The sequence below is a fragment of the Penicillium odoratum genome (genome assembly GCF_028828045.1).
Source record: "Penicillium odoratum strain IBT 22623 chromosome Unknown utg000006l_segment0_segment0, whole genome shotgun sequence".
Classification (NCBI taxonomy): domain Eukaryota; kingdom Fungi; phylum Ascomycota; class Eurotiomycetes; order Eurotiales; family Aspergillaceae; genus Penicillium; species Penicillium odoratum.
In genome coordinates this window covers 2956778-2980173 of record NW_026643148.1, presented here as the reverse complement: position 1 = coordinate 2980173, position 23396 = coordinate 2956778, and the positions used below count along the sequence as shown (strand labels likewise).

The window sequence follows — 23396 nt, the reverse complement described above, 5'->3', positions numbered from 1 at the left end:
AGAGATAAAACGCAAAAACAATACAAGGAACGGTCGAATAGATCCAGATGGACAAAGAGACCTCCAGACAGTCGACTTCCCTGGCGATAAGAGAAAGTCGCAAGGAATCTGGAGGTCAGTCTAACAGCCTCGAACAAAGCTCATTTGAATCTTCCGCACCAGGCAGAGAAGGGAATAAAAGGGGAACAGAACAGGATCAATAGTTTGAATAAAGGAACGGACGGCCACGACGAAGGCCAAAGAGGGGACCAAAGGGGAAGGTAGGTCGTTGAGAGATGAGAGAATAATAACAGGAGAGGGGAGGAGGTTTACGGTCGTAATCATACAAACCGTATTACCCGTTGTATCCGACCCGGAACCAATTCGGGTCTAAAAACGATGAGGAAAAAAAGAAATTAAACAGTCAATTCGCTAGCAACTAGTACTCTGTACGTCGGTAATTTTGGGACTATAGTGTAAATCACTTTTTTTTCTAGGCATATGTACCAACGCCTAAACAAGGCAAACCTGATCCCTACGCCCTTGACTCGGCTGAAAAGGAAAAGATTTAAGATCTTGACTTTTTTAACTTTTCATGTTCTACAAAGATATTGTACTGCATATACAATAAAGGAAATTGGTTCCTTTCAAGGTTTTTCATCCTATCTAGGTAAAATCGCACTGTAATCAAACCTATCCAAATAATGACACTTCTACATTGCTTTAAGCCACATTAGGGAATAGAGGACGTCATGACTCTGGTTGCCACCAGGTTACCAAAGTAGTTCGTACAATTTGACTGATGGAGCCGGGACGCTGCCTGTTACGGATCCTGGGGTCCTAAGGCCGCGTGCACCAATGAGTGAAAGCACGCATCCGGAGAAAAAGTGGGTTGCAGGCACCAATGAGTCTAAAGCCAGGGCCAATCACTTGATGAACAAATCTCGCTTGACGTTGTGGGTCCAAGAAACGCCACGCTGGGGGCATGCAAGTCAAAGGGGTGCATGTTACTAAAATCTAACCCGTACTTCTTGTGATGGATGATGTATTTCGTTGTGAGTTTTAAGTGAATTTTAACTCATTAAATTTTTACGGACATGAGTTGTATCCGAATAAACTGTGCCATATCCGAGCGAGAACTAATGACAACTTACGGAGACCAGTGGGGATACCATTGCCCGGGAGATTGGCTTGGTCCACGGGGCTTGGCAAGTGAGATCGGATATAAATAGTTGTAGACACCGAGAGCGCCTATTGGATCAGTTGACAGGGGCCTAAAAGGGACCCCCCTACTAGTTCAATGCTCCCTGGCGTGGGAAATTGAAACACCTCCTCTTTTCTTCTACCCCCTAGCGTCAAGTTCATATCATAAGCCAATCAACGACCCGCTTTTCATGCCAAATTGCATGTGGGTTTTGTTCGAGGCGCGTGGGGCGGAGATCGGCAGCCAGGGGATCCGGGATTCAATCAATTCAACTGATCGAACTTCGTATCTACAATTATTTCAAGTTCAGGGTCCAATGTATCCAATTTCGTGTTGATCCATCTTCAAATCTGTATGCATGTGCATGGTTATGGATATACTCCGTGTGTAGTATTTAGATATCAGAGTCTATAATCTCCAGATAAGAGTAAGCCTGAAACTGTCACATTGTACGCGTACTAGTCCAGTGGATCTGATTCGCGGGCAATAATGCAATCGCCACCTCCAATTATCATTATCCACAAGGGCCTCGTCATACTGGAGAATGGTCTAGACGGGTGTGAAGCCACAGATTTCATGCATTTGTGCCCTACGAATCGGGCGGATGCCATTTCTTCCATGTCCCGCAAGATGAAAGTTATTATTCTCTTGGTTCGTCCGGGGGTTGACCCTGGCCAGTTTCTCGGTCGCAATCAACCTTGGAACCATTACCAGTTATCGTAATTGGATCGGGAAGAACCTTTCCTTATCGGGTAATTGTACCAGAACTTGGGGATTTTATTAACTCTCGGGCTGCCCGAAGATTTCCACAGGCGTAGCTGATCGGAAGTACGTCGGAAAATTAGGCCGGTGGTTCCTTAGTTACTCATAGTTTCTCCAACCTTTGATTCAATCAATCGTAAGTTTGAAGTTCTTTCACAACATTTGAAGGGTTCTGACCTTGGATAAATACATAACCTGAAATATTCCATGTAGTCAAAACTCCGACGTTCCCCATCCCATATGCATGTCTTCCAAACTCGAGGTCGGCAATCGGAATACATCTCCTTTGAATGCAGAGGCAGCCAATATTCCTCCCGCGACTGTTTTTGTGATGCATATAAATGTATGTCAAACCCGATCAATTCCATTCGGATCCTGGTACTCATTCAATTTTGAATTTTGATATCCATAGACAGTACAAAATTCACGTGTGATCTCTCATTCAGTGTTCCTATTTTTTGACGACTTAATCGTAAAGTCCGAGCCGTGACTTCAAATCAACAACCAAACACCTCATTTTCAAGAGCAGCTATAAAACGCCATTAGCAAAGCTCTCCAAGGCATCACAACTACCTGCATATGTAGGACTTGCGTTTCCAACATTCCTAACCAGATATTCGTTATCTTCGACACCAACTTGCACTTTGACAGCATCAACTACCAGAGGCCATCCATCCTCTTCCATTGGTAACCTCGCCGGTCCCGTCCGTACAAGATCCTAAGTAGTTTCGATTGCGGTGCTCCCTGGCTGCACGTGCTCTACCTTCTTCTTGCAGGCGGCGCGTGACGTTCAATCACCACATGTAGGCGATATGTAGGTCCCTTCTGACCAAGATCAAATATGGCGCATAATTCGTGCACCGTGCGGGCCGCGGCGTAGTCGTCATACCCAAGACACACTGAAAGCGATCTACCATCCTCAATCTTCCTGACATCGTCGGCGAAATAGATGATATCATCTGGTTCTGGCTCATACCGAACAGCAGGGGGCTAGGAGATAGAAGGTGTTCGATAAACGATCTAAATCATTTATCATAGTATCGGGGGGCAGCTGCTGGGTATCCACGGGAAAGCTATTTATGCGCAGAACACCATGTGGACCATGCCACAGATAGAGATTTATAGTGATGTAAGGTTGCATTGTAATACCTGTATGGTGCTACTGCGTGGATCGATAGAGCGTGTGAAGTGCTCAGTTATGGCGATCGAAGCTGGTGTGGATGTTGATAGTGAAATATTTGTAAAAGTTGAGGCCACCGAATAAATCGTGTGCAGGATTGCCAACAGGGCTGTTGGTGAAGAATCATATGAAGCACTGAGATGAGAAACATAACACGTAGACGAAGATCAGAGAGGTGATAATACTCCGACTGGAGGAAATGAGAAGAGAAAAGGTATGATGAGAGCGAGGGTCGCTTCTTTGAAGCTGTAGTTACACGAAGCTAATCCCGATTTGAACGACAACAACAAGCAGCAAACAGGCAAGCTGCATACTGGAAGCCTGGAGCCTATGGCTTCAACAGCTGAGGCAAGGGCGCAATGGTCCAAACCTCTTTGAATCACTTGAAGGTTGTCAAAGTGGTAGAGAACCGATTTAATATGTCAATAGAAATTCCTTTCCTCAGAATCAAATAACTTTTGAGATCAAAGTAGTTCTGGTGCTGAAGGCTACGGCCTCGGTTGAATAGATTGTGGTCAAGTGACCCTCTTCGTTTGCTACAGCGCTTCGAAGATTGCTGGTCTTTCGGTAAATAGCATTTTTCTCTCTGTCTTCTTGCTCCGTCCCTTTGGGGATACAGATATTGCTCCTTTCTTTTGTTCCCCAGCTACGAATGCCATAGCCTTTCTTGCTCTGGCCTACAGCAGTATCCACTTGCTCACATGAATAACGGTATTCATAGTATGGTATATGTACAAATGCTTTGATCATTCATTACACAAATAGGATCAAAGGGAACTCGCAGGTCTACGAAGTCTCTGATCCAGATGCTTTCGGGCGTTTTCACACATAATATCAATGTCCACATTGGCAATGATGCCATTCCGGTAGTTGATCGCCTCCTCAATCTTCTTGAAGTCACGTTCCACTCCTGGAGCCCGCCATTCATAGCAGTCTCCGACGAACCTGCTGCTCTGCACCAGCCACTGCGTTCGCTCTCGGCGACAGAAATCGAAAGTAGCGAGGGCAGCCTCGAGGTCCTCGTGTGTATTCACCCGGTCGTCATCCAGCAGTGCAGCCAAGACTGCTGTATCCTCAAGGCAGAAGCCGGCGCCCGCGCCGTGGTGCGGCGATGTGGCGTGTGCCGCATCACCGGACAAACAAATGCGCCCTTTATAGAATGTGGAGAGTGGATTTTCTCCCAGGTCAAAGATTGCCCACTAGCAAATGATCAGCATTGCACGACATATGGAGGAAAGTTGGTGCAGATAGACTGAGACTTACCACACTGAGATTTTCATCAGTTAGTTTCAACAGATTGGTCACGTTAGGTCCAAATCCTGCAAAATCGCGGAGAGCCTCCTCCTGCGTTCCTTGTCGGGTCAATCTGGGATAATCTGCCCATTCGTCTGTAGTCGTGTGGAAGGCAACAATGTTAAGCGTCTTGCCCTGGTTTACGGGAAATGTCAACATGTGACCACCGGGACCCATCTGTTATCGTTCTTAGTCAAGCCTCTCGCAGTAAAGTTCTCCAGTGCGACTTACGTGCATGCAAGAATTACAAGCCAATTCTTCCCCAATTGCTTCGATTGCCTTATCCATGGGCACAAGACCACGGTAGGCATATTTGTACGTATAGCTGGGGTTCGCAGATGGGTGGTTTTCACCCACAATAAGCTGTCGAACGCGGGACTTGATTCCATCACAACCAATAACCAAGTCGGTGATGTCTTCGCTGCCATCCGCGAATTTCAAAATGAACTTTCCATCATCGCGCTCGGTGATGTCATTCAGTCGCTTGTTGAAACGCGCAATCTCACTAGGAACCAACCGGATGAGTTCGTCGAGAAAATGTGCGCGGTGGACTCCGGTTTGACCAGTGCTGTTCAAAATGGAGAAGGCAATGTCCTGGCCGCCAAGATTCTGTGCCGTGGCCGAGGTGCCTTTGCTATATCCATCAAGATAGTCGAACCAGACCTTCTGCTTCGACGGCCACATATTCCGCGTGCAAACCTTCTCGAACGCCTTGTGGATGCCGTCGTGACAAACCTTCATTGCTGCGACGGCATTAGGTCCGAAGGACACACCGGCGCCCACCTCACTGAAGGCAGCTGCTTGCTCGTAGATTGTCACTGGGATATTGCGCTCGTGAAGGGCGACGGCGAGCGTCACACCGGCAATACCACCACCTACAATGGCAACATGGAAGTTCTTCTTAGACGGAGCCATTGGATCGGGTACTTGGGTTCAACTTGGTGTAGAAGAGACAAAAGTGTCGGAATTCTGAGAGACGAGGGGGGGTACTCTTTTTAAAGCAAAGAAATTAACTTATCTCACTTCCATAACACGAGTCAAATGTTTGGGGTAGATTCGGATATGCCACATGCACAACGAACTCTATCGGATGACAATTATTATGTATCGGATACGTGGCATCTCTATGTGGAGATCCCCGTGGGGAATTGAACCATTCGGAAAACGACTTGGAGCCCCACATATATCCTTCCTTCCAATTAATAAGTGGACGTACCGAGGACTCGTTGATTGGGTCACTGATAATAGACTTTCCAATGAAGTATCGACTATAACTCAATGGATATCTCGGCACCACAAATAATATTCAATACCGCAAAATTTGGTTGTTTAGGTATTTTTTACCATAACTCCAAAAGGGACAGCCTCGAATTCCGTTCTCTGAAGTAAACGCCACCTTTGCCTCCCATGTCAACCGGCATGGCCAGAAACGTAACCGATGTTAGTCACAAGACTTTGCGGCTCTTGGTGCTTCGAAAAATGTGAAACATCAAGCATAGTACTTCGATAGAGAAAAGAAACGAAATTTCAACAAAGCTCTGGAACTCGCAAGCCGGGGCCCAGATATCAATCAGGACTTTGCTCGCCTGGTAAGCCGGTATTCCCTTCGCTAAATTGGAGAATGAGCTGGGGAAATCCAATAAAAGCGAAGCAGATGCAATATTCAGCAACATCCAGACTGTCCATATTCTGGATTTGCCGGAGTAAGGGAAAAACAACGGAAGGGCATCGCAGACCATAAAGTTGACGTGCGAGAAAATCCAAAGAACAACCCAGAATTGTAGGAACTGATACCAGTCAATAGACCAGTTTGGGCAGAATGCGAAGAATACACTGATTGTGAATAGTGAACCAAACAGCGTCCACACTGCGGAGATGAGTATCGGAAGGCCAATAGGTAATAATGGAGTAGTGCTTCGACGCAAAGCCAATCTGGTAAAGGTGGTATGAGCCGCCTCCAGAATAATTGATCCTTGAACAAGAATGACGAAAACAAGAATTATAGCACCAACTGTGAAAGAGTGTTCTGAGTTGTAGTAGCCGTTTTTAGGTGTGAAAACCCACGGATTTGTAACAATTGGTATAGTTGTTGGATTCCGTGATATCATCGCCCAATTTCCAGGATCAAGATCCCGGAAAAAAGCGGCACGAGTGGCTCTATTCAGAGTTTGGATTGACTCTTCAATGATAGAGTCTAAGATCCCAGGATATAGATGCTTGTTCCAGACGTAAATCAGGATATCAGATTGATTGAATGTCGTAGGATCTGAGCTGGCCATCAATGCACTGTCCAGCCTGTCAGAGGCTCCAAGTGAAGTGAAAATTGCTGCGTGATAAAATCTGCGGCAAATTGCTACCTCCAGATCTGGCGTGTCCAAGAATTCCGAAGCAGGTCGCTCGACTATGCTTGGGAAGTCGTTTCCTTGTAGTTGTGCGTAGGCATTTCGGATGGACGTTCCTATGGACCCTCGATCGTAGTCGACGTATAGAATCTTTGTATTGGAGATGTTCGTATCATGCTTAAGAAAGGAGCACATGGCCAAGACAAAAGTTCCGAAGATAATAGTCCGTAACATTCCATGGCCCACAATCTTATACAAAGGTCGTGCATGCTTGTGTGGAGGCTGGGATATCATCTGGTATCAAATCAGTGAATTGACGAGAAACTTGGATGCATAAACTATACATTGGATGTTCTAATGATATATAGAATGGTAAATGCAGACATGAAGTGGGATGGAAAAGACAACTGGAACATACTATTGCCATAAAAAGACGTAAGTCGGTGTACAGTAATGGATCTGGCGTTTCAATAGTCCTACGAGAGTCAAAAATACAAGATTCTGTATTTTTCTATGTATTTAGCCGATCTAAATTTACTAGTTAGAATGACGAAGCCAGATCTAAGACCAATGAATTTGACACAATAGATCTACATGTTAAGTGGGGAATACTACCTGCTGACTGGTTTTCCCGCTATTCAATCGGAAGGTTAGCTGGAGATTGAGGATCAATTGAGAAATCCTCATGATCTGCCATGAATGCGCATGATCATTAATGAGTTGCATATGAAAGCGTTGAAGCAAGAAATTAAGCGAAGGTCACCACATTCACAAAAGGCAAGTATCGGATAATTTAAACAGATTCAAGCTTTATCATTTTACCCTGTCTTGCCGAAGCCGCGAGGTGACTGAGGTCATGGGAGTTGTGGTGGTGGGGATGCCCACTTCCGCTCTTCCGTAAATCATCTCGCCACTTCCGTGTCCCTGCCTGATTGAACTTCAGCGCTTCCGATCTCTCTCTAGTCTTCCGACTACCTTTCCAAGACCCACTCCTGTTGACCTTAACAAGTTCTAGGCTTAAACCGGGTCCCTAGAATATATCAGTCCGGGATCCATAGATAGGAATTTATGGGCAATGATAGTCTAGCGCAAGTTCGTTATATTGTATTCAGAGTGCAACGATCAGAGTTAACTTTAGAGTGCAACCTTCATCGCTGAGTCCATTCAATACAGCTATCGGTATATGGGGTCAGGTGACACCCTCAATTGTTCGCTCTAGTGCTTACTAGTCTAGATAACTCTTTTCATCTCTCAAGTGCTCTCGCTTCTTTCTTTCACCATCCCTCTCCGAATACAAAGCTTTGCCTCATTTATTCTTACTACTGGGCTACCTATGTCGTAGCGCATTCTTTGCCCTGACAGACACAGCCACACGGTCAGTGCAATGACTTGAACTCCACCGAAATATCACCCTATCCGACGATGACTCCCGAAAAACACACTAATATAATATCTCTTCTTAGAGCAGCCATCAGTATGCTTCGAGCATTGATCACTTCTGAACCGCGACGTCGATCTCGACGAGCTTGCGATAGCTGCAAACTGCGCAAAAAGAAATGCAATGGAGAAAGTCCATGCAAAAGCTGTGTTCAACAACATAGAGAGGCGGGTTGTCGATTTTCACGCCGGTCTGCTCGTCTACTGAAGTCCTATCCTAAAGACACACCGATTATTTCTAGTGAACCGGAAGCTCCATGTATGCAAAATGCCGCGAATCATTTGATATGCTCCCCTGGGAGCATTGGAATGGACTCAGAACAGCAAGTTCAAAACGAGGAGAATGTAACAGTTCCGGTGCCTAAAGCGGCGAGGCTTCTTCGTGATGGAGAAGGGAGGTTTGTGTGTATTGGTGACTCTGCCGGTCTGTCTTTTCTACAGATTGTGCGTCGTATCATAGCATCATCTGCCGGTCCATGTCAGTTTACCGAGGATCATTCACGACACTTTATTCTCGAGGCTTTGCAGAAAAATACGCACATTCAGCACGGACCCCTCACCGCGCCACCGAGTCAAGATAAAGCTCGGGAGCTAGTTCATCAGTTCATACTAGTGACCAATCCTTTATTGGATCTCTTCAACCTGGAAGATTTCTACCTACGATTGGCTACTTGGGTGTCTAATCCGTCTAGCCATGAAGCTGGTGTCAGCGCCATATTCTACCTAATTATCGCCATTGGCACACAAGTTTCCAATGTCGACCAGACTTTGGCAGAACAATACTTTGGCAGCGGCTATCAATTGGCCTTTTCAACCCTGCACGAAACGCCTAGCATCCATACCGTCCAATCTTATATCTTGATTTCCGTGTACATGCTTGGTGCGTGCAGACGCAATGGTGCATTCGTCAATCTTGGGATCGCTGTACGCGCAGCATACGCCGTGGGGATTCACCGCAAAGAAACTAATACTTTTTTCAATAAACAAGAGCGACTCATCAGGGAGCGAGTTTGGAGAAGTCTCCGCATGATGGATTTATTCCTTAGTGCTTCCCTAGGGCAACTTCCAGCTACGTCAAGCGATGATAAGAACATAATATCAGACCAGATACCATCTGCTGCGGTGACTTCTTTGTGTCAGATCTTCGAACAGATTTTGACAGGGGTTTATACGAAGCAAACTATATCAGTCGGCCATGCCGAAAGAATATCTGACCAGCATCGAGCCTGGGCTAGTGCTCTGCCTATAGAGCTCAGGATACATACAGAGAGATCAGACGGCAAGACCCTAGAGGGTAGCCTTGCTGCTAGCCACTTACTCGGATCATATTACTGGTCGATCATTCTTCTGACCCGGCCTTTTCTCGTTTACCGCCTATCTCATCACAAGAGGAACAAAACCGACTCGGCTTCCTCTTCTGGATCGTACGATGACAGCGCTCGGATCGACCTTTTTGCCGACGCGTGTGTCTGCTCTGCGCTGCGAACCCTCGATGTGATTGCCGGATTATGCCATTTCCCCTCCCTTCCACGACGCTTACCATTCCTCATCAACTCTGTCTTCAACTCCGCCATCGTTCTCGGTGCTGCATACTTCGCTGATTACGACAAATTACTACCACTCAAAGATGGCATGAACAAAGCGGAAGTTTTTTTGGACCTATTCGTTCCGCACGATCCTCATGCATGTCGCCTTCTCCAAATAATAAAATATCTTCGTGCTGCCGTGCTGAAATATGTGAAACGCCGGAATCACCAATGGATAGAGGAAAGCAGTGGACAGGTCGATCAAACCTTTGGCCATGTAGGTGGTAAAGGAGAATATTTTTTCTTGACACCTGGTCAGCATGAGCGTGATAGTCATACCCGACGCTTTAATATCCAAGATCAACAACAACAAAGAGATCAAGCTGCACCCGTAGCTTTTCTCGACCAATCAGGAGCTAAAGTCACCAGCACAACAGATACTCGGTCTCCATATCTCACAACACAGCCGTCACTTGCTGCATCTGATGGCCTGCCTCTCTCAAGTCACGATTTCTGGGATGCTCTTTTCAGCGTGTCAGATGGCAAAACAACTCTATCATACGATGCTCTGGCCACCAATGGAATGTCTGATAAATGCCCTCTTGGCTTTAACATCCCAGCTGAACAGTCTCCGTTTTCTGATGAACCGTCGCCTATTTCAGATGTGACGCTGCCTGGCAATAATTCGTTTTCTTTGTTGGAGGATTACCTCCGACTCCTGGAGAGGGAATCACTTTCTGCGTGAACTTCGAAACGGAAAATACTTAAGATGGACTGTGAATGAATAGGAGAGCGAGAAACTGCAGATGAAATTTGAGATGGAGTATGCTGATCCAACCTTCGCTGCATTCAAAATTTCAATAGGTTAATGTTTACCTAGGTATGTATTTGTTTAGGTCTTACTGTAACTCTTCTCATATGTGCACATGTGCATTTAGACCGATATATATTAATGTAAGTAACCCGTGAACATTGAATACGTTTGTAGCGTCAACATCCTTATGTAAAAGTGCATAAACATAGACTTCCTAATAATATACTACTCAATTGGAATCCGTCGTACATCCAATATATACGCTCATTCAGATAATGAATGTTACTGAGACGAAGAGGAACCTAGAAAAGTCCATAGCATATGTATACTAACTATATGTGGTAAATACTATGTATATATTCATATATCATCTATTGGATACTGTAATACTGTCGAAAATATCCGTACATGCCCCCCAAACTTCCATCATCCCCCCCAAATGACCTTATTTTTGATTTTTCTGTCTTATAATCACCATAAGGTTTTTAGGCACGGAAACTAGTGGAAATCAAAATTTGAAAGTAAAGCTTTCCACAGATTGAAGGTCAGCTATTATCACTAAGCGCAAGTCCGGTATAAATACCGGTATCCAATATTACTGAAGAATTTCAACTGCGGAAGACGATTTACGACACCCTTTATCGTTTCCAGCAACACCACACTACTCAATCATTACCTCGAACCGCTCGTCCTCGAAAGCTTAGCCATCCACATAAGCTTTATGTCCGAATCCTTAACCGCAGAAACTCTTAGTATAATTAATTATAGGCAGCTTTGTACTGCCGTGCCCGGAAATATAATCCGTGCAACACTCCGGGTGATTTTGAAGCGACAAAACCCCCAAAACATCTAGCAAAAGGGGAAATCCCTGTCTTCAAGACTCTTACTCGAATTTGATTGAAATTTACAATAAAATAGTGGACGAGTGGTGTTAATTCTGGGGTTGAGAATTGGAACTTTTTTCTGATGAATGCTCTTTCAACGAACTTCAATATTCCAATTCTCGACTATGTCAAGTCTCCCGACCCCCTGGAAAGCCTACAAAAAAATTTAAACCTTAAAATTCATATAAAGGATGTTTCATTGATGTTTTAGGCAGCTGTACAGCTTAGAGGGCGATCGGAGCTGATTTTCATTGAGCGGGATAAGGAATCACTAAGAAGGGGTTTCTCAGCGCGATCGTATGTTTCTACGCTTAAATTGGTCTTCTTCCAAACTACAAGTCTAGAACAATGTTTCAGCACGACAATACCAGAATTAATAAGGCGAAGCTGACGCAAGCATGGTTCGAAAGGTATAGTACATGGATGAAAGACTGGCCCGCGCACTCTCCTGATGTGAATTCAATTGAGCCCGTCTGAGGTATACTAAAGCGTAATCTTTATGCTTTGTACCCAAAATTTAATCAATGCGGGTAAACTAGAGAGGTTTGGACCTACTTCCGGGCGTGTCTGATCTCTGCTTGGAAAACTATTGATCAATCAAAATTCAATAGCTTAATTATATCGATTGGGTAAATGGAAGGCTGCTGTACGTAAAAATAGGGGCTTTTACATAGACTATTAATTGGAAAGATGTATGTGTACTGTAAAGCAGACATATTTTTTTGGAGTGGAGCGGTTTGTACGGATATTATTTCTGCGGTCTGTACTAACTGACGGTAGTTAAAGCTTGAAAGGAATCTGGTAGGAAAAGTGCAGACAGCTTGTTCCCCCTTCTTCCTACATAGTTGTAAACCCTGAATGTGGCCTGATCTATTTTAATGGCTCTATGACGCTTTCATACCCTTTTCTTTTTGTTATTGGCCATACAAGTTGGCTGATGCCGAGCGCTGGCTGGAATCTGTGCGATTGCTTCCGATGCAAGCTGACTAAGCTTCCGATGCACCATGCAGCCAAGTACGCTCTGACTCTTAGATGATGTCAAACACTAAGAAAGCTGGATATGGTATCCCGTAGTTGAGCTGAAATTAATCGGACGCATCTCTTGTTGATATTTGCACTCGAGGCCTATCCGGCTGTCAAATAAATATGATGTCAAAATTGGGGCTGGCTCTTACATGGAAGACTGGTAGTGAGAGCGCGCAGAGATCAAATTGATCTTCTCAGTGAGAGAAACAGGAATAGTGGCATTATAGAAAGTTGACATAAATCTGAACTGGTAATCACTAGCTGTCATATTGTAAAACACTTTTTCACAAAAAAAAAACAGTCATGGTGATGGGAAAAATGACACCAGAGCAAATGAGAAATGCGGCCTTGGAGTAACCCTAGTCCTTCAATGCATAGTGACTCCTGCGACGGATTGCTGGACCGAAGTGATAGAGGACGTACGGCAACGGTGTTACCAAGAGACTTATACAGGCCAGGATCGTCAAGGTCCAGTGCGTACCCATATTTTCGTAAAAGGGAAGACCGACGATAGTCATTACCCCTGCCGTGAAGTAACGCGAGAAGGTCATGAATCCGAGAGCCGATGCAGACAGAATGTCGTATGAATCAATGACATACATGCACGAGCTGATGAAGATGCCGAGGATGCCGTAACCAAATAATGTAGTTGCAATAATAGGGCTCCATATGCTAATAGAGGCCTTGCGGTTTTAGGAAGATCAAATAGTTAGTTTTGCCCATTCCAATATCGAGGAAAAAGAGGTCTATTAGACTCACATAGTTCGTCCACCCCATCCAAAAGAGGCTTACGGGTATAGCAGGAGCGCACAGCATGGCATACCACAAGCGGACTTCAGGGTGAATCTTCATGCTTGTACCCTTTTCAGTGTCTTGAGTCGCTAGCAAAGACTTCTGTAGAGAGCGGTACAGGAAAGGCACCAAAAACTCTCCCAGAATGATTCCTATATACATGGCAATCCATATAATATTGGTCAGTCCCTGAGAGATATGGTAGATATCAGTGAAAATATAGGTATAGCCATCAAAGAATGTGAATAGCACGATCCACACAATCGAAAGATATAGGGCAATCAGTAGAACGACAGGCTCTTTTGTTATCAGCTGGCGTTGGCGTCGGAAACTGATGAACATCCGAGTAAAGAGACTAGTATCCTCAACTTCCAGGATTGACCGATACCGTGGGTCACTCGTTATCTCCCGCATATGGCGAGCTTTCCATGTCAAGAGAAGTGGCGAATAGGTTTCTGGCATCCATGAAAGCACAGTCATCATGACAAGTCCAGCCATGATCAAAGTGAGCCACTCGGCCCACCTCCATGATAATGAACTCTGTCCAATATATGAGGCAATTATTGGTCCGAGAATGGGGCCCCCGAATGCTCCTAGGGAGTAGAGTGGAAAGCTAAATGTTTTTTCCAATGGATTCCACACATCAGCAATAGTACCCCCACAGCAAGTGAGCGGGGGGCAGCCAAAAATGCCCGCTAAGCATCGGAAAGCGAGTTGGGCGCCGATATTCGGCGCTAGCGCAGACGCCATGATGAAGATTGAGAAGAGACCTAGAGAGCCAATATAGACTACATTGCGCCCAAATACTTCAGAGAGAGGGCCCGAGAATAGCGAGCCAAATGAAAATCCAAGTAGATAAATGCCTGAAATTTGAGATGGTCAGTAAAATGGATATTAAACACACACACATGGTTATAGGAAAGAGAGGTGTAAAAAAATCTTACCAGTGGCAATTGACTCCACCACTTCACTGACATGCAAGTCCTGACTTGCCTGAGGTAAAACAGCGGTGTCAATTGACGACGCAATACCCACAACAAATGACAAGGCAGACACGACCAACGTGACACCGACTCGTTTCCCGGTAGTGAAGTTGCGAGGATTGAGTTTGCCATCCTCGTTGGCCCACTCCACAAGAAAAACATATTCAGGATCTCCACTGGGCGTTGTACCATGCTGTTGAATGGAAACTCCAGGAAATTGAGCTGCCTCTTTCAAAACTGTCGAGGCATTGACATGAATTGAAACCTCCGGTATTGAAACAGCCTGCAATCTTTGTAGTGGATTGTGGCTAGGTTCTTCTGTTGCATCTAGGGTTGGTTCAGGGTCGATAGCGATGGTAGAGTCGGAATGAACTGATTTCAAATGATTGCTCAGCTGATACTGCTGTTCGACAGCCAGTTTGATGCGACGATGCTGAAAGTAGGCTTGCATTTTGTCGCTCTGTCTTCCTCTACGGAGAGGAAGTTTTTGAGTATGTTTGAAAAGAACGTTCTTAGAAGCTTCCAATCATCTACTAGGTAAAGTTCTTCATTTAGTAGTATTTATTATGACCTAACTACCTGACATTGAATGAAAGAGCCGAATATCCGTCCTTGTTCATTTTTTATGCAGGCACATCACAAAATTACGGCGAAGGGGCTGCCATCCTTGTTGATAGAGATTGTGCCGAGATTTCCTTTGCGTTAGGCTGTACTCCGTAGGTATGCTAGAATCAAGATGATCTACCGGTACTTTCAATATTACTAGCCAATGATAAAGCTCTCGGTGCGACCCTCTTCTGATTGATGTGTGATATCCGCAAGTGGGGCCGCCTCTTCCGATCATTTAGACTTTCCGACAGAAGATCATACTTCAACTCCCGACCTTCTTCTCGCGTTGCTCGTCATGCGATTGGTCAATCAAGTGTACCCTTATACAGATCTACATCGAAGCCTGGAACTATCAAGCTTTATCCAATATAGCCTATGCACGTTTTCCAGATTCGTGTCCTCTGAGGTGAGTCGGCATCTTTCAGCCCGGTCATGCTGTCATATGATGCACATAGCGAATGGAATAGTTATCGTCATGCCTTGTTCCAGGATGCCGCGACTTCCGACTCATATTGCCTCAAGAAACGCTATATAACAAGCCAGAAAATCCCCCGTTGATTATTCTTCTCATCAACACAATACTTCAGTCTTCACATCTTCTTCAAACAAGACAACCACCATCTCCCATTCAATATGCTCGGAAAAATCGCACTTGAGGAGGCCTACGAGCGCACCGGCTTGGAGGAGAAGTCCATCCGTGAGGCTAAGCTCTACATTGCTCCTACCGACCGTGAGCGCTACATGCGCCAGATCAGTGACATTAACGGCGAGCGTGTCACCCTTTCCAACGCCCACGGCATCGGTTACACCGTCGTGTCTCTGACCGTCCCTGGTATTCAGGGCATTGCCGACCCGGCTGAGGCTGAGCGCATCGCTACTGAGACCAACAACTGGGTTGCCGGTCAGATCAAGGAAAAGCGTGACCGTATGGGTGCCTTCGCCTGTCTCTCCATGCACGACCCTGTCCAGGCCGGTCAAGAACTCCGCCGCTGTGTTAAGGAGCTCGGCTTCCACGGCGCCCTTCTCTGCAACTTCCAGCACGCTGGCCCGGATGGCGAGACCTACCTGTTCTACGATCAGCCCGAGTACGATCCCTTCTGGAAGGTCCTTTGCGAGTTGGATGTCCCTCTCTACATTCACCCTGCTGCTCCTACCGGCGTGATCTACGAGAAGCTCTACGCCCAGCGTCCTTACCTTCTTGGACCCCCTCTCTCCTTCGCCAACGACGTGTCCCTTCACATCCTGGGATTGATCAGCAACGGTGTCTTCGACCGTTTCCCTAAGGCCAAGGTCATTATTGGTCACCAGGGTGAACACATTCCTTACGACTTCTGGCGTATCAACCACTGGTTCGAGGATGTTAAGAAGCCTATTTCTAAGGAAGAGAACGGTGTTATGTGCAAGAAGACTATCTACGACTACTTCAAGAACAACATCTGGATCACCACTAGTGGTCACTTCTCCACTGCTACCCTGAAGTACGTTGTCAGTGAGATCGGTGCCGACCGTCTCCTCTTCAGTGTCGACTACCCCTACGAGACTATCGAGGATGCCTGTGGCTGGTGGGACAATGATGCCAAGGCCATTGCTGAGGCTGTCGGTGGTGTTGACAACTACCGCCGCATTGGTCGCGACAACGCTAAGAAGCTGCTCAAGCTCGGCAAGTTCCACGACTCTGAGGCCCCTGTCTCTCTGTAGAGCAATGGTCAAATGATCTACGTCCACAGTGAATTATATAGACAAGCAAGGGTTGGAGCAAACTGAGGGGAGCATCTGACCCCTTACTCCAGCATGGAAGGATGTATTTAGACTCGAATTTTTAGAATGCATTATTTTCTTGTCCTCTGTCGCAACGTTCTATAAGCCAAATCTCAGCTTGGATGTAATTCATAAAACATGATTATCTATGGGCTACAAAATTGTCACGAGGTTTCTAAAGATCAAATCTCTCGAAGTCTCCTTCTCCCCCTTTCAACGTTTTTGGTAGATATTTTTGTCAGCAAATTTGCTTCTCACTAGAATTAGATTTAAGCAATCTTTAACAACCTTATCCTGTGCGGCGATTACTATAGAGCAAAACAATGCAAAAAAAAAAAAAAGTTTGGTATTTGGTATTTATATTCATTTATGGCACGTCTTTTGCTGGGCTAAGCTTTTTAAGAACATTCACCGGAGGCATCACTGCTTCCGACTGAACGTCGCGATGAATCTGATTTTCCAATAGTCCACTTGAGCAGAACCCACTTAGTGAGATCGCTGAAGGACTTCATGGATAGGCCATTGGATTAGCCGATGGTATCGGGGAGCCAGAGAGTCGTTTACCGTTTTCACGATTTTCCTCGCAATCGGCTCATTCCACCAGAACTGCGGTGCATGAAGCAGCAAAATCGCAAAATGAGCAAATATCACCAAGGAGACAGGCCGTTGTTGTTCCAGTAAATCAATGAATCCTAATGGAATCTCAAACAGCCAAGCCAACGACAAAGTCAAGTCAGATGGACTTTTTCCCGTGCTGTTGACAGAATTAGGCTTGCTAGGCATATCGGCATCAGGGAACGTAGATCTCGGCTTCTTAGAGGCCAGCGTATTCAAACAACAGAAGAGCCTCAGGAATATTTTGAGAGCATGAGTGTTGAGTTCCCTCTCCTCAACGACCGTCTCACTAGCAACCTCTTCTCGGCCTGATAATTGGTTGCACATGGTCTCCAAATCACTCAGGCGCTGCTCGTATGGCGTATGAAGGGAATAGTCATCGCGCACCTCGCTGGATCGATCCTTATCAGAGTACTGGTTCGTCCAAAAGAGATTAGCAAGAGGCCCCTGTTTGATCCACTCCTTCGCATACTGGTAAATACTGCTGGTACCACGACAGAGTCGTAGCCAATATACCATTGCATTGAAAAGGTCTTCCTTCAAAAAACTGGCTGACGGATTGATGACGGTGCCCGCGGAAGCTGGAACATAGTATCCAGCGAGGAAAGAGAATGCGAATAAAGCATCGCAATTTTTCGGTGTAATTTGTTGCAATTGTGTGCGAAATTCTTTTAAAGCGGTGTTCTGTTTACTTGCAGCCATCATGGATAGCCTATCTTCTTCTTGGGGGTTGCTAGTTGCGGTGTGTAGTGCAGCGACTGCTAGGATACCCTGAAGCAGAAATGGATGTCGGAAAGAGCATTCAACCACGCTAGTCCTCCATATAATCTGAGCTTCTGGATGATCTGATAATGTTGCGGCAGTGTGGGTAGCGAAGTGGTGTAGCAAGCGCATGTCCTCTAGCATAAAGGTTGTTTCGCACGGTCGCAGTGGCCGGTCATCTCGATCTTTTGAGGGTGATTTTGACTGCGCTTGTGCATGTGAAGATGAGTTAAATAGATTCGGCTGTAGACTTGCACGCGATATTGAGAGGAATGGTTCAATGAGTTGGAAACTGCACTCTCGGTTGAGCCTCTTGCAATTAACACAGCTTGGCTTTTTTTCATCACACTAATTCGATCAGCAACATTCTGCATCTCGTTTGTTTGGGAACATGTCGAAGAATTTAAAGAGGACAATGTAGTTGAAACATATTGCTTCGGATTGAGAACCAACTAAGCCACAAAATCCCGATTCAAGCATACCTTCACACGGCGCGCTTTACATTGAGCGCATCCATTTCTTGTTTTCAAGCCTCGACTCTGCCGAGGCATGGCTGGAGCATCAATATGTAGATGGTGCACTCCTTATTTTGTGTGAGATAATAAAAAGTATGGACTGAGTCACGGATAATTCGGAGTTTAAGGTACTTGGATGGTTAAGGATCATCGGAAGCGCTGGGTATGTGGACTACAGATATACGTATCAGTGGGCCATACCCCAAAATCACATGATTTAGGCTCACCGCCCTCGATAACTCGTATTGAATGGCACTCTGATATCCATAAATTTAATCATCCAATATCCACAAAACCCACCCGTATTGTAGATTAGTTAGCTGATAACTTTCTTAGTATGGTCCACCATACGCTAGGACCGATTAGTAATTGCCGAGCTTTCGCACTATTTAACATACTTGGAAATTGAGGCGCGTCTACGACTTCAGTATTCCAACTTCTTAAATGATACATCGTAATAGGTATGCCTAACCTGTATAAAGAAATGATCGAGCTTATTGCACTTAGGTATAGTTCTAGCTATCTGTATAGTTTAAACTATCTGGGTGCGTGGTTTGAAGCCATGAGTATGTTCCTGATCGGGTTAGACGGTACACCGGTAATCCGGGGGCGATGTGAAGCAATTTCTCATATTGCATGAGGATGAAGACCAGGTTTTTAATCCAAAACATCATTTCCGCCCAATATTATATTCTGAGTAAACCGTGGACGTAGTTAACAATTAAATAAATGGGACATACCTCGGCCCACCTTCCCGACCCCGCAATAAACAAACCAACCCCAGCTCTCCACACCAGTAACACACATCAACCTCAACCTCATCAAATACTACCAAACCAACCAGATGCCAATATACAAACACCACATCGCCCTCCTAGGCGGCGGAACAATAGGCCTCTCAATGACAGCCCTCCATCTCCGCCGCCCAGACACCCGCGTAACAATCTATGATCCCCGTCCCGACTTCGAATCCCAAGTCCGAAGCACACTCCCCGCCTTCATTCACCCCAACGAGAACGGAAACGAAACAGATAAAGAGAAAGAAACCATAGTCGATGCTCTTCTCTCAACAACCCAACTCACAATCGCAAAAACAATCCAAGAAGCCGTCCAAAACGCGACCATTATCCAGGAACAATCACCCGAACAAACGGCCTCCAAACAGGCTCTTTGGAAGGAGGTTGCACGGTACACCAGTCGGGATGCACACCTGTGGAGTAGTTCATCAGGCATCGCAGCGTCTGCCCAGGGGGCACTTTGTTCTCCCGATGTTGTGGAGCGGTTGCTCGTTGCACATCCGTTTAACCCACCACATGTGATGCCGCTTGTGGAGATAGTACCTGGACCAGGGACGAATCCTGAGAGGGTAGAGTTTGTTAAGAGTTATTTTGCTGGGGTTCCGGGTCCATCTTTGGTTCCTGGGTCAGAGGCAGGGCCAGGGTCAGGGTCTGCGTCGCAGCAGGAGCAATACTACAGACCTATTGTGCTTCATAAGGAGATTGCTGGGTTTGTGGGGAATAGGCTTGCGTTTGCACTTCTGCGGGAAGCTTGTTATCTTGTTGGGGAAGGGGTCGTTTCGGTGAAAGATTTGGATGCGCTTATTATGGCGAGTTTGGGGCCGAGGTGGGCGGGGAGTGGGGTGTTTGAAAGTTATCATGCTGGGGGTGGGGAGGGGGGGATTGCGGCTTTCTTGCAGAAGTTGGCGCCGACTATGAAGGATGTTTGGGGGGGCTTGGGACAGGTTGATATCTCGGTGGGGAAAGAGGATGCTACGGAGACTGAGTGGAGGGAGGCTGTTGTGAGACAAGCTGAGGAGGCCTATGGGCCTTCTGTGACGCCGGAAGAGCGTCAGAAGAAGGAGGTGATGCTGAAGGGGGTAATTGAGATGCAGAATAAATTCCTATGAGTATTAATGGAGACTTTCCGGGCGTGTTCTGAGAACAATTGAGTTTCATGCGTACATCTACAGATTTTGGAAGCCTTGGTTGGCAGACATCGCTCTATTTCATTCTTATACCTGGTATATAATGGCTGTCGCCTCTTAACTAAAACACAATCATAACATTTTGACGCAATTCGTCGTTCCTTACAGGATTTGCTGGAAGGCACGGTTGATGGGAGAGCGCACAGTGTGGCCCTTGTAGAAGTCGATGGTGGCAAGAGCGCGCTTGCTGATACCCTCGGGGGTGAACTCGAATTTCTGCAAATGGTAAGTAAGGAGCTGAAAACAGGATCAAGGATACAACTTACGGCGTACACCTCCTTGTAAGGACCAGAGGCACCGAAGCGGTTGAGACCGAACTGCTCGTGAGCGTAGCGCTCCCAGCCCATGGTGGAGCAAGCCTCAACGGACAGAACGGGGATACCGTCAGGCAGGACAGACAGGCGGTAAGCCTTGTCCTGGGCATCGAAGACCTCAAAGCAAGGAACGGAGACAATGCGGGCAGCGACGCCGTGCTTCTCCTTGAGGTAAGTAGCAGCATCGATACAGATGCCGACCTCGGAACCTGTAGAGATGATGGTGACGGCAGCATTGGGGGTGTCAACAGCGACGTAGGCACCCTTGAGGGCACGCTCGATGGTGGAGTTCTCGAGCTGGGGCAGGTTCTGGCGGGTCAGGGCCAGGATGGAGGGGGTGTGCTTGGCAGTCAGAGCCGAGTAGTAGGCAGCGCTAGTCTCGTTGCCATCAGCGGGACGCCAGACCATGCAGTTGGGCATGGCACGGAAGTGAGCCAGAGTCTCAATAGGCTGGTGAGTAGGACCGTCTTCACCCAGACCGATGGAGTCGTGGGTAGCGACATGGATGACACGGACGCGGGACAGGGCCGACAGACGGACAGCACCGGCGGCGTAAGAGACAAAGTTCAGGAAGGTACCACCGGCGGGGATGACGGTACCGTAGGCAGCCAGACCGTTCATGACGGCAGCCATGGCGTGCTCACGGACACCGTAGCGGAGGTAGCGGCCAGACCACTCACCAATGCCAAGCTGAGGAGGCTGGAAGTCGACAGCGTTCTTCCAGCGGGTGTTGTTGGAGCCAGTCAGATCAGCAGACCCGGACAGCAGCTCGGGGACAACGGAGTGGACAGCCTCGAGGACAGCCTCGGACAGCTTGCGGGAGGCGACAGCAGGGTCGGTAGACTTGTAGGTGGGGAGGCTCTTCTCCCAGCCCTCGGGAAGCTTGCCAGCAAGACGGCGGGACAGGTCAGCAGCCTCAGTGGGGAAAGCCTGCTCGTATTTCTTGAAGAGCTGGTTCCACTCCTGCTCCTTGGCGGCACCCTCGGCGGAGTGCTTGCGGTACAGGTCGTAAACCTGCTGGGGAACAACGAAGGTCTGCTCGGGGTCGAAGCCGAAGAGCTTCTTGACGTGCTGAGCATCGTCAGCCTTAAGAGGGTTGCCGTGGACACCGCCGGTACCAGCCAGCTTGGAGCCGAAGCCAATGGTGGTGGTCAGCTTGATGACGGAGGGCTTGTCAGTAACCTGCTGACACTTGCGGATAGCGGCCTCGATAGCCTCGAGGTCGTGGTCACCGTCCTTGACCCACTCGGTGTGCCAGCCGTAGGCCTCGAAGCGCTGCAGAACGTCCTCAGTGAAAGCGCACTTAGTGTCACCGTCTAAGTGAAGCGTTAGTCTCTATCCTATTTGGGAGAAATCCGGATAATCCTACCAATGGAAATGTGGTTGTCGTCGTAGATGGCAATCAGGTTGCCGAGCTTCAAGTGACCGGCCATGGAGGCGGCCTCACTGGCAATACCCTCCATAGCACAGCCATCACCGAAGAAGGTGTAGGTGTAGTTGTTGAACAGCTCGAAGCCGGGCTTGTTGAAGACACCACCGGAGTGAGCCTGAGCAATGGCCAGACCAACAGCGTTAGCGAAACCCTGACCGAGGGGACCAGTGGTCACCTCAATACCAGGGGTGTCGTGGGCCTCGGGGTGGCCAGGGGTGATGCTGTCGAGTTGCTAGGGAAAATCAGCACGGAGCATTTTCTGGGTGGGCAATTCTGGAAAGCTTACACGGAAGGCCTTCAGGTCATCCAGAGTGAGCTGGTAGCCAAAGAGGTGCAACAAAGAGTACTGCAACAAGCAGCCGTGGCCGTTACTATTCGATCATCACGGTTAGAGAGCTGACGATCTCGATTGAGGGGTAGTTTGCCGCGGGGTATGGGAACGTGCTCCCAAGGAAACGACATCTTCGGGTAGCACATACGACAGAACGAAACGATCACGGTTAGCCCAATCAGGGTTCTGGGGGTTGAAGTTCATGAACTTGTTGAACAGGACGTGAGCCACGGGGGCCATGCCCATAGGGGCACCGGGGTGACCCGAGTTTGCCTTGGCAGCGGCATCGACCTAGAAGTGCAGAATCAGCATGACTGCTCAAGGAATCACTTTTATGCGTTGAATTGCCTCAAAGTTCAATTGGATCCTTCGCTCTCCAATTGAGACCCTGAATCAACCTAGCGCAAGAGTAGCGTACCGCGAGAAGGCGGATGGTGTTGATGGCCAACACGTCCAGATCAGTGTAACCCATGATGGCAGATTCTGGGAGACAATCGTCAGTAATTAGAAAGTTGTAAAGGGAGGATCACGGCATACTCTTTCAAAATGACTTAAGAAAGGATGGGGGAGGGAAAGGGAAGAAGGGGAAGAGAGGAACGTATTTGTTGGTGGGGTATGATGTCTGTGGTGGGGCAACCGCAGCTGTCCGGGCTTGGTTGCGATGCCGCATACAACAACCGCCGGGGGACAATCCTACTGGCGCACGGGTAATGGAGGATATTATCTATGCGGTATACTGGTCCTATTATAGTCTAAAGTTAAGCAAATGCATCACTCGTCCTTTTGGATTCTTTTTCATTATTCTTCCCAGTATAGAGGGAGCTTTGGACGCTTTTACTAGTGGCTGACTCAGC

The 23396-nt window shown here is 47.1% G+C and overlaps 8 protein-coding genes across 8 annotated transcripts; 3 read left to right on the top strand and 5 right to left on the bottom strand.

The window, feature by feature from the left end:
* Positions 1-3892: 3892 nt before the first annotated feature.
* Positions 3893-5333, bottom strand: N7520_009564 (uncharacterized protein; the record flags this gene model as incomplete). Its single annotated transcript, XM_057143498.1, has 3 exons — positions 3893-4324; positions 4389-4595; positions 4650-5333. 3 exons carry the CDS (start codon positions 5331-5333, stop codon positions 3893-3895), a joined length of 1323 nt encoding a protein of 440 aa, XP_056992786.1.
* Positions 5334-5863: 530 nt separating this feature from the next.
* Positions 5864-6955, bottom strand: N7520_009563 (uncharacterized protein; the record flags this gene model as incomplete). The annotated part of the gene is made up of 1 exon (XM_057143497.1): positions 5864-6955. The coding sequence occupies one exon, from the start codon at positions 6953-6955 to the stop codon at positions 5864-5866; it is 1092 nt and encodes a 363-aa protein (XP_056992785.1).
* A 1227-nt stretch (positions 6956-8182) lies between these two features.
* N7520_009562 (Zn(II)2Cys6 transcription factor) lies at positions 8183-10468 on the top strand (the record flags this gene model as incomplete). Its single annotated transcript, XM_057143496.1, has 1 exon — positions 8183-10468. One exon carries the CDS (start codon positions 8183-8185, stop codon positions 10466-10468), a length of 2286 nt encoding a protein of 761 aa, XP_056992784.1.
* A 2338-nt stretch (positions 10469-12806) lies between these two features.
* On the bottom strand, positions 12807-14673 carry N7520_009561 (MFS transporter; the record flags this gene model as incomplete). Its single annotated transcript, XM_057143495.1, has 3 exons — positions 12807-13130; positions 13207-14102; positions 14184-14673. The coding sequence occupies 3 exons, from the start codon at positions 14671-14673 to the stop codon at positions 12807-12809; spliced, it is 1710 nt and encodes a 569-aa protein (XP_056992783.1).
* A 791-nt stretch (positions 14674-15464) lies between these two features.
* On the top strand, positions 15465-16529 carry N7520_009560 (amidohydrolase family protein; the record flags this gene model as incomplete). The annotated part of the gene is made up of 1 exon (XM_057143494.1): positions 15465-16529. The coding sequence occupies one exon, from the start codon at positions 15465-15467 to the stop codon at positions 16527-16529; it is 1065 nt and encodes a 354-aa protein (XP_056992782.1).
* A 546-nt stretch (positions 16530-17075) lies between these two features.
* On the bottom strand, positions 17076-18098 carry N7520_009559 (uncharacterized protein; the record flags this gene model as incomplete). The annotated part of the gene is made up of 1 exon (XM_057143493.1): positions 17076-18098. One exon carries the CDS (start codon positions 18096-18098, stop codon positions 17076-17078), a length of 1023 nt encoding a protein of 340 aa, XP_056992781.1.
* A 1227-nt stretch (positions 18099-19325) lies between these two features.
* On the top strand, positions 19326-20387 carry N7520_009558 (uncharacterized protein; the record flags this gene model as incomplete). Its single annotated transcript, XM_057143492.1, has 1 exon — positions 19326-20387. One exon carries the CDS (start codon positions 19326-19328, stop codon positions 20385-20387), a length of 1062 nt encoding a protein of 353 aa, XP_056992780.1.
* A 180-nt stretch (positions 20388-20567) lies between these two features.
* Positions 20568-23014, bottom strand: tktA (transketolase tktA; the record flags this gene model as incomplete). Its single annotated transcript, XM_057143491.1, has 6 exons — positions 20568-20681; positions 20732-22095; positions 22149-22443; positions 22498-22582; positions 22691-22833; positions 22961-23014. The coding sequence occupies 6 exons, from the start codon at positions 23012-23014 to the stop codon at positions 20568-20570; spliced, it is 2055 nt and encodes a 684-aa protein (XP_056992779.1).
* Between the last annotated feature and the right edge of the window lie 382 nt (positions 23015-23396).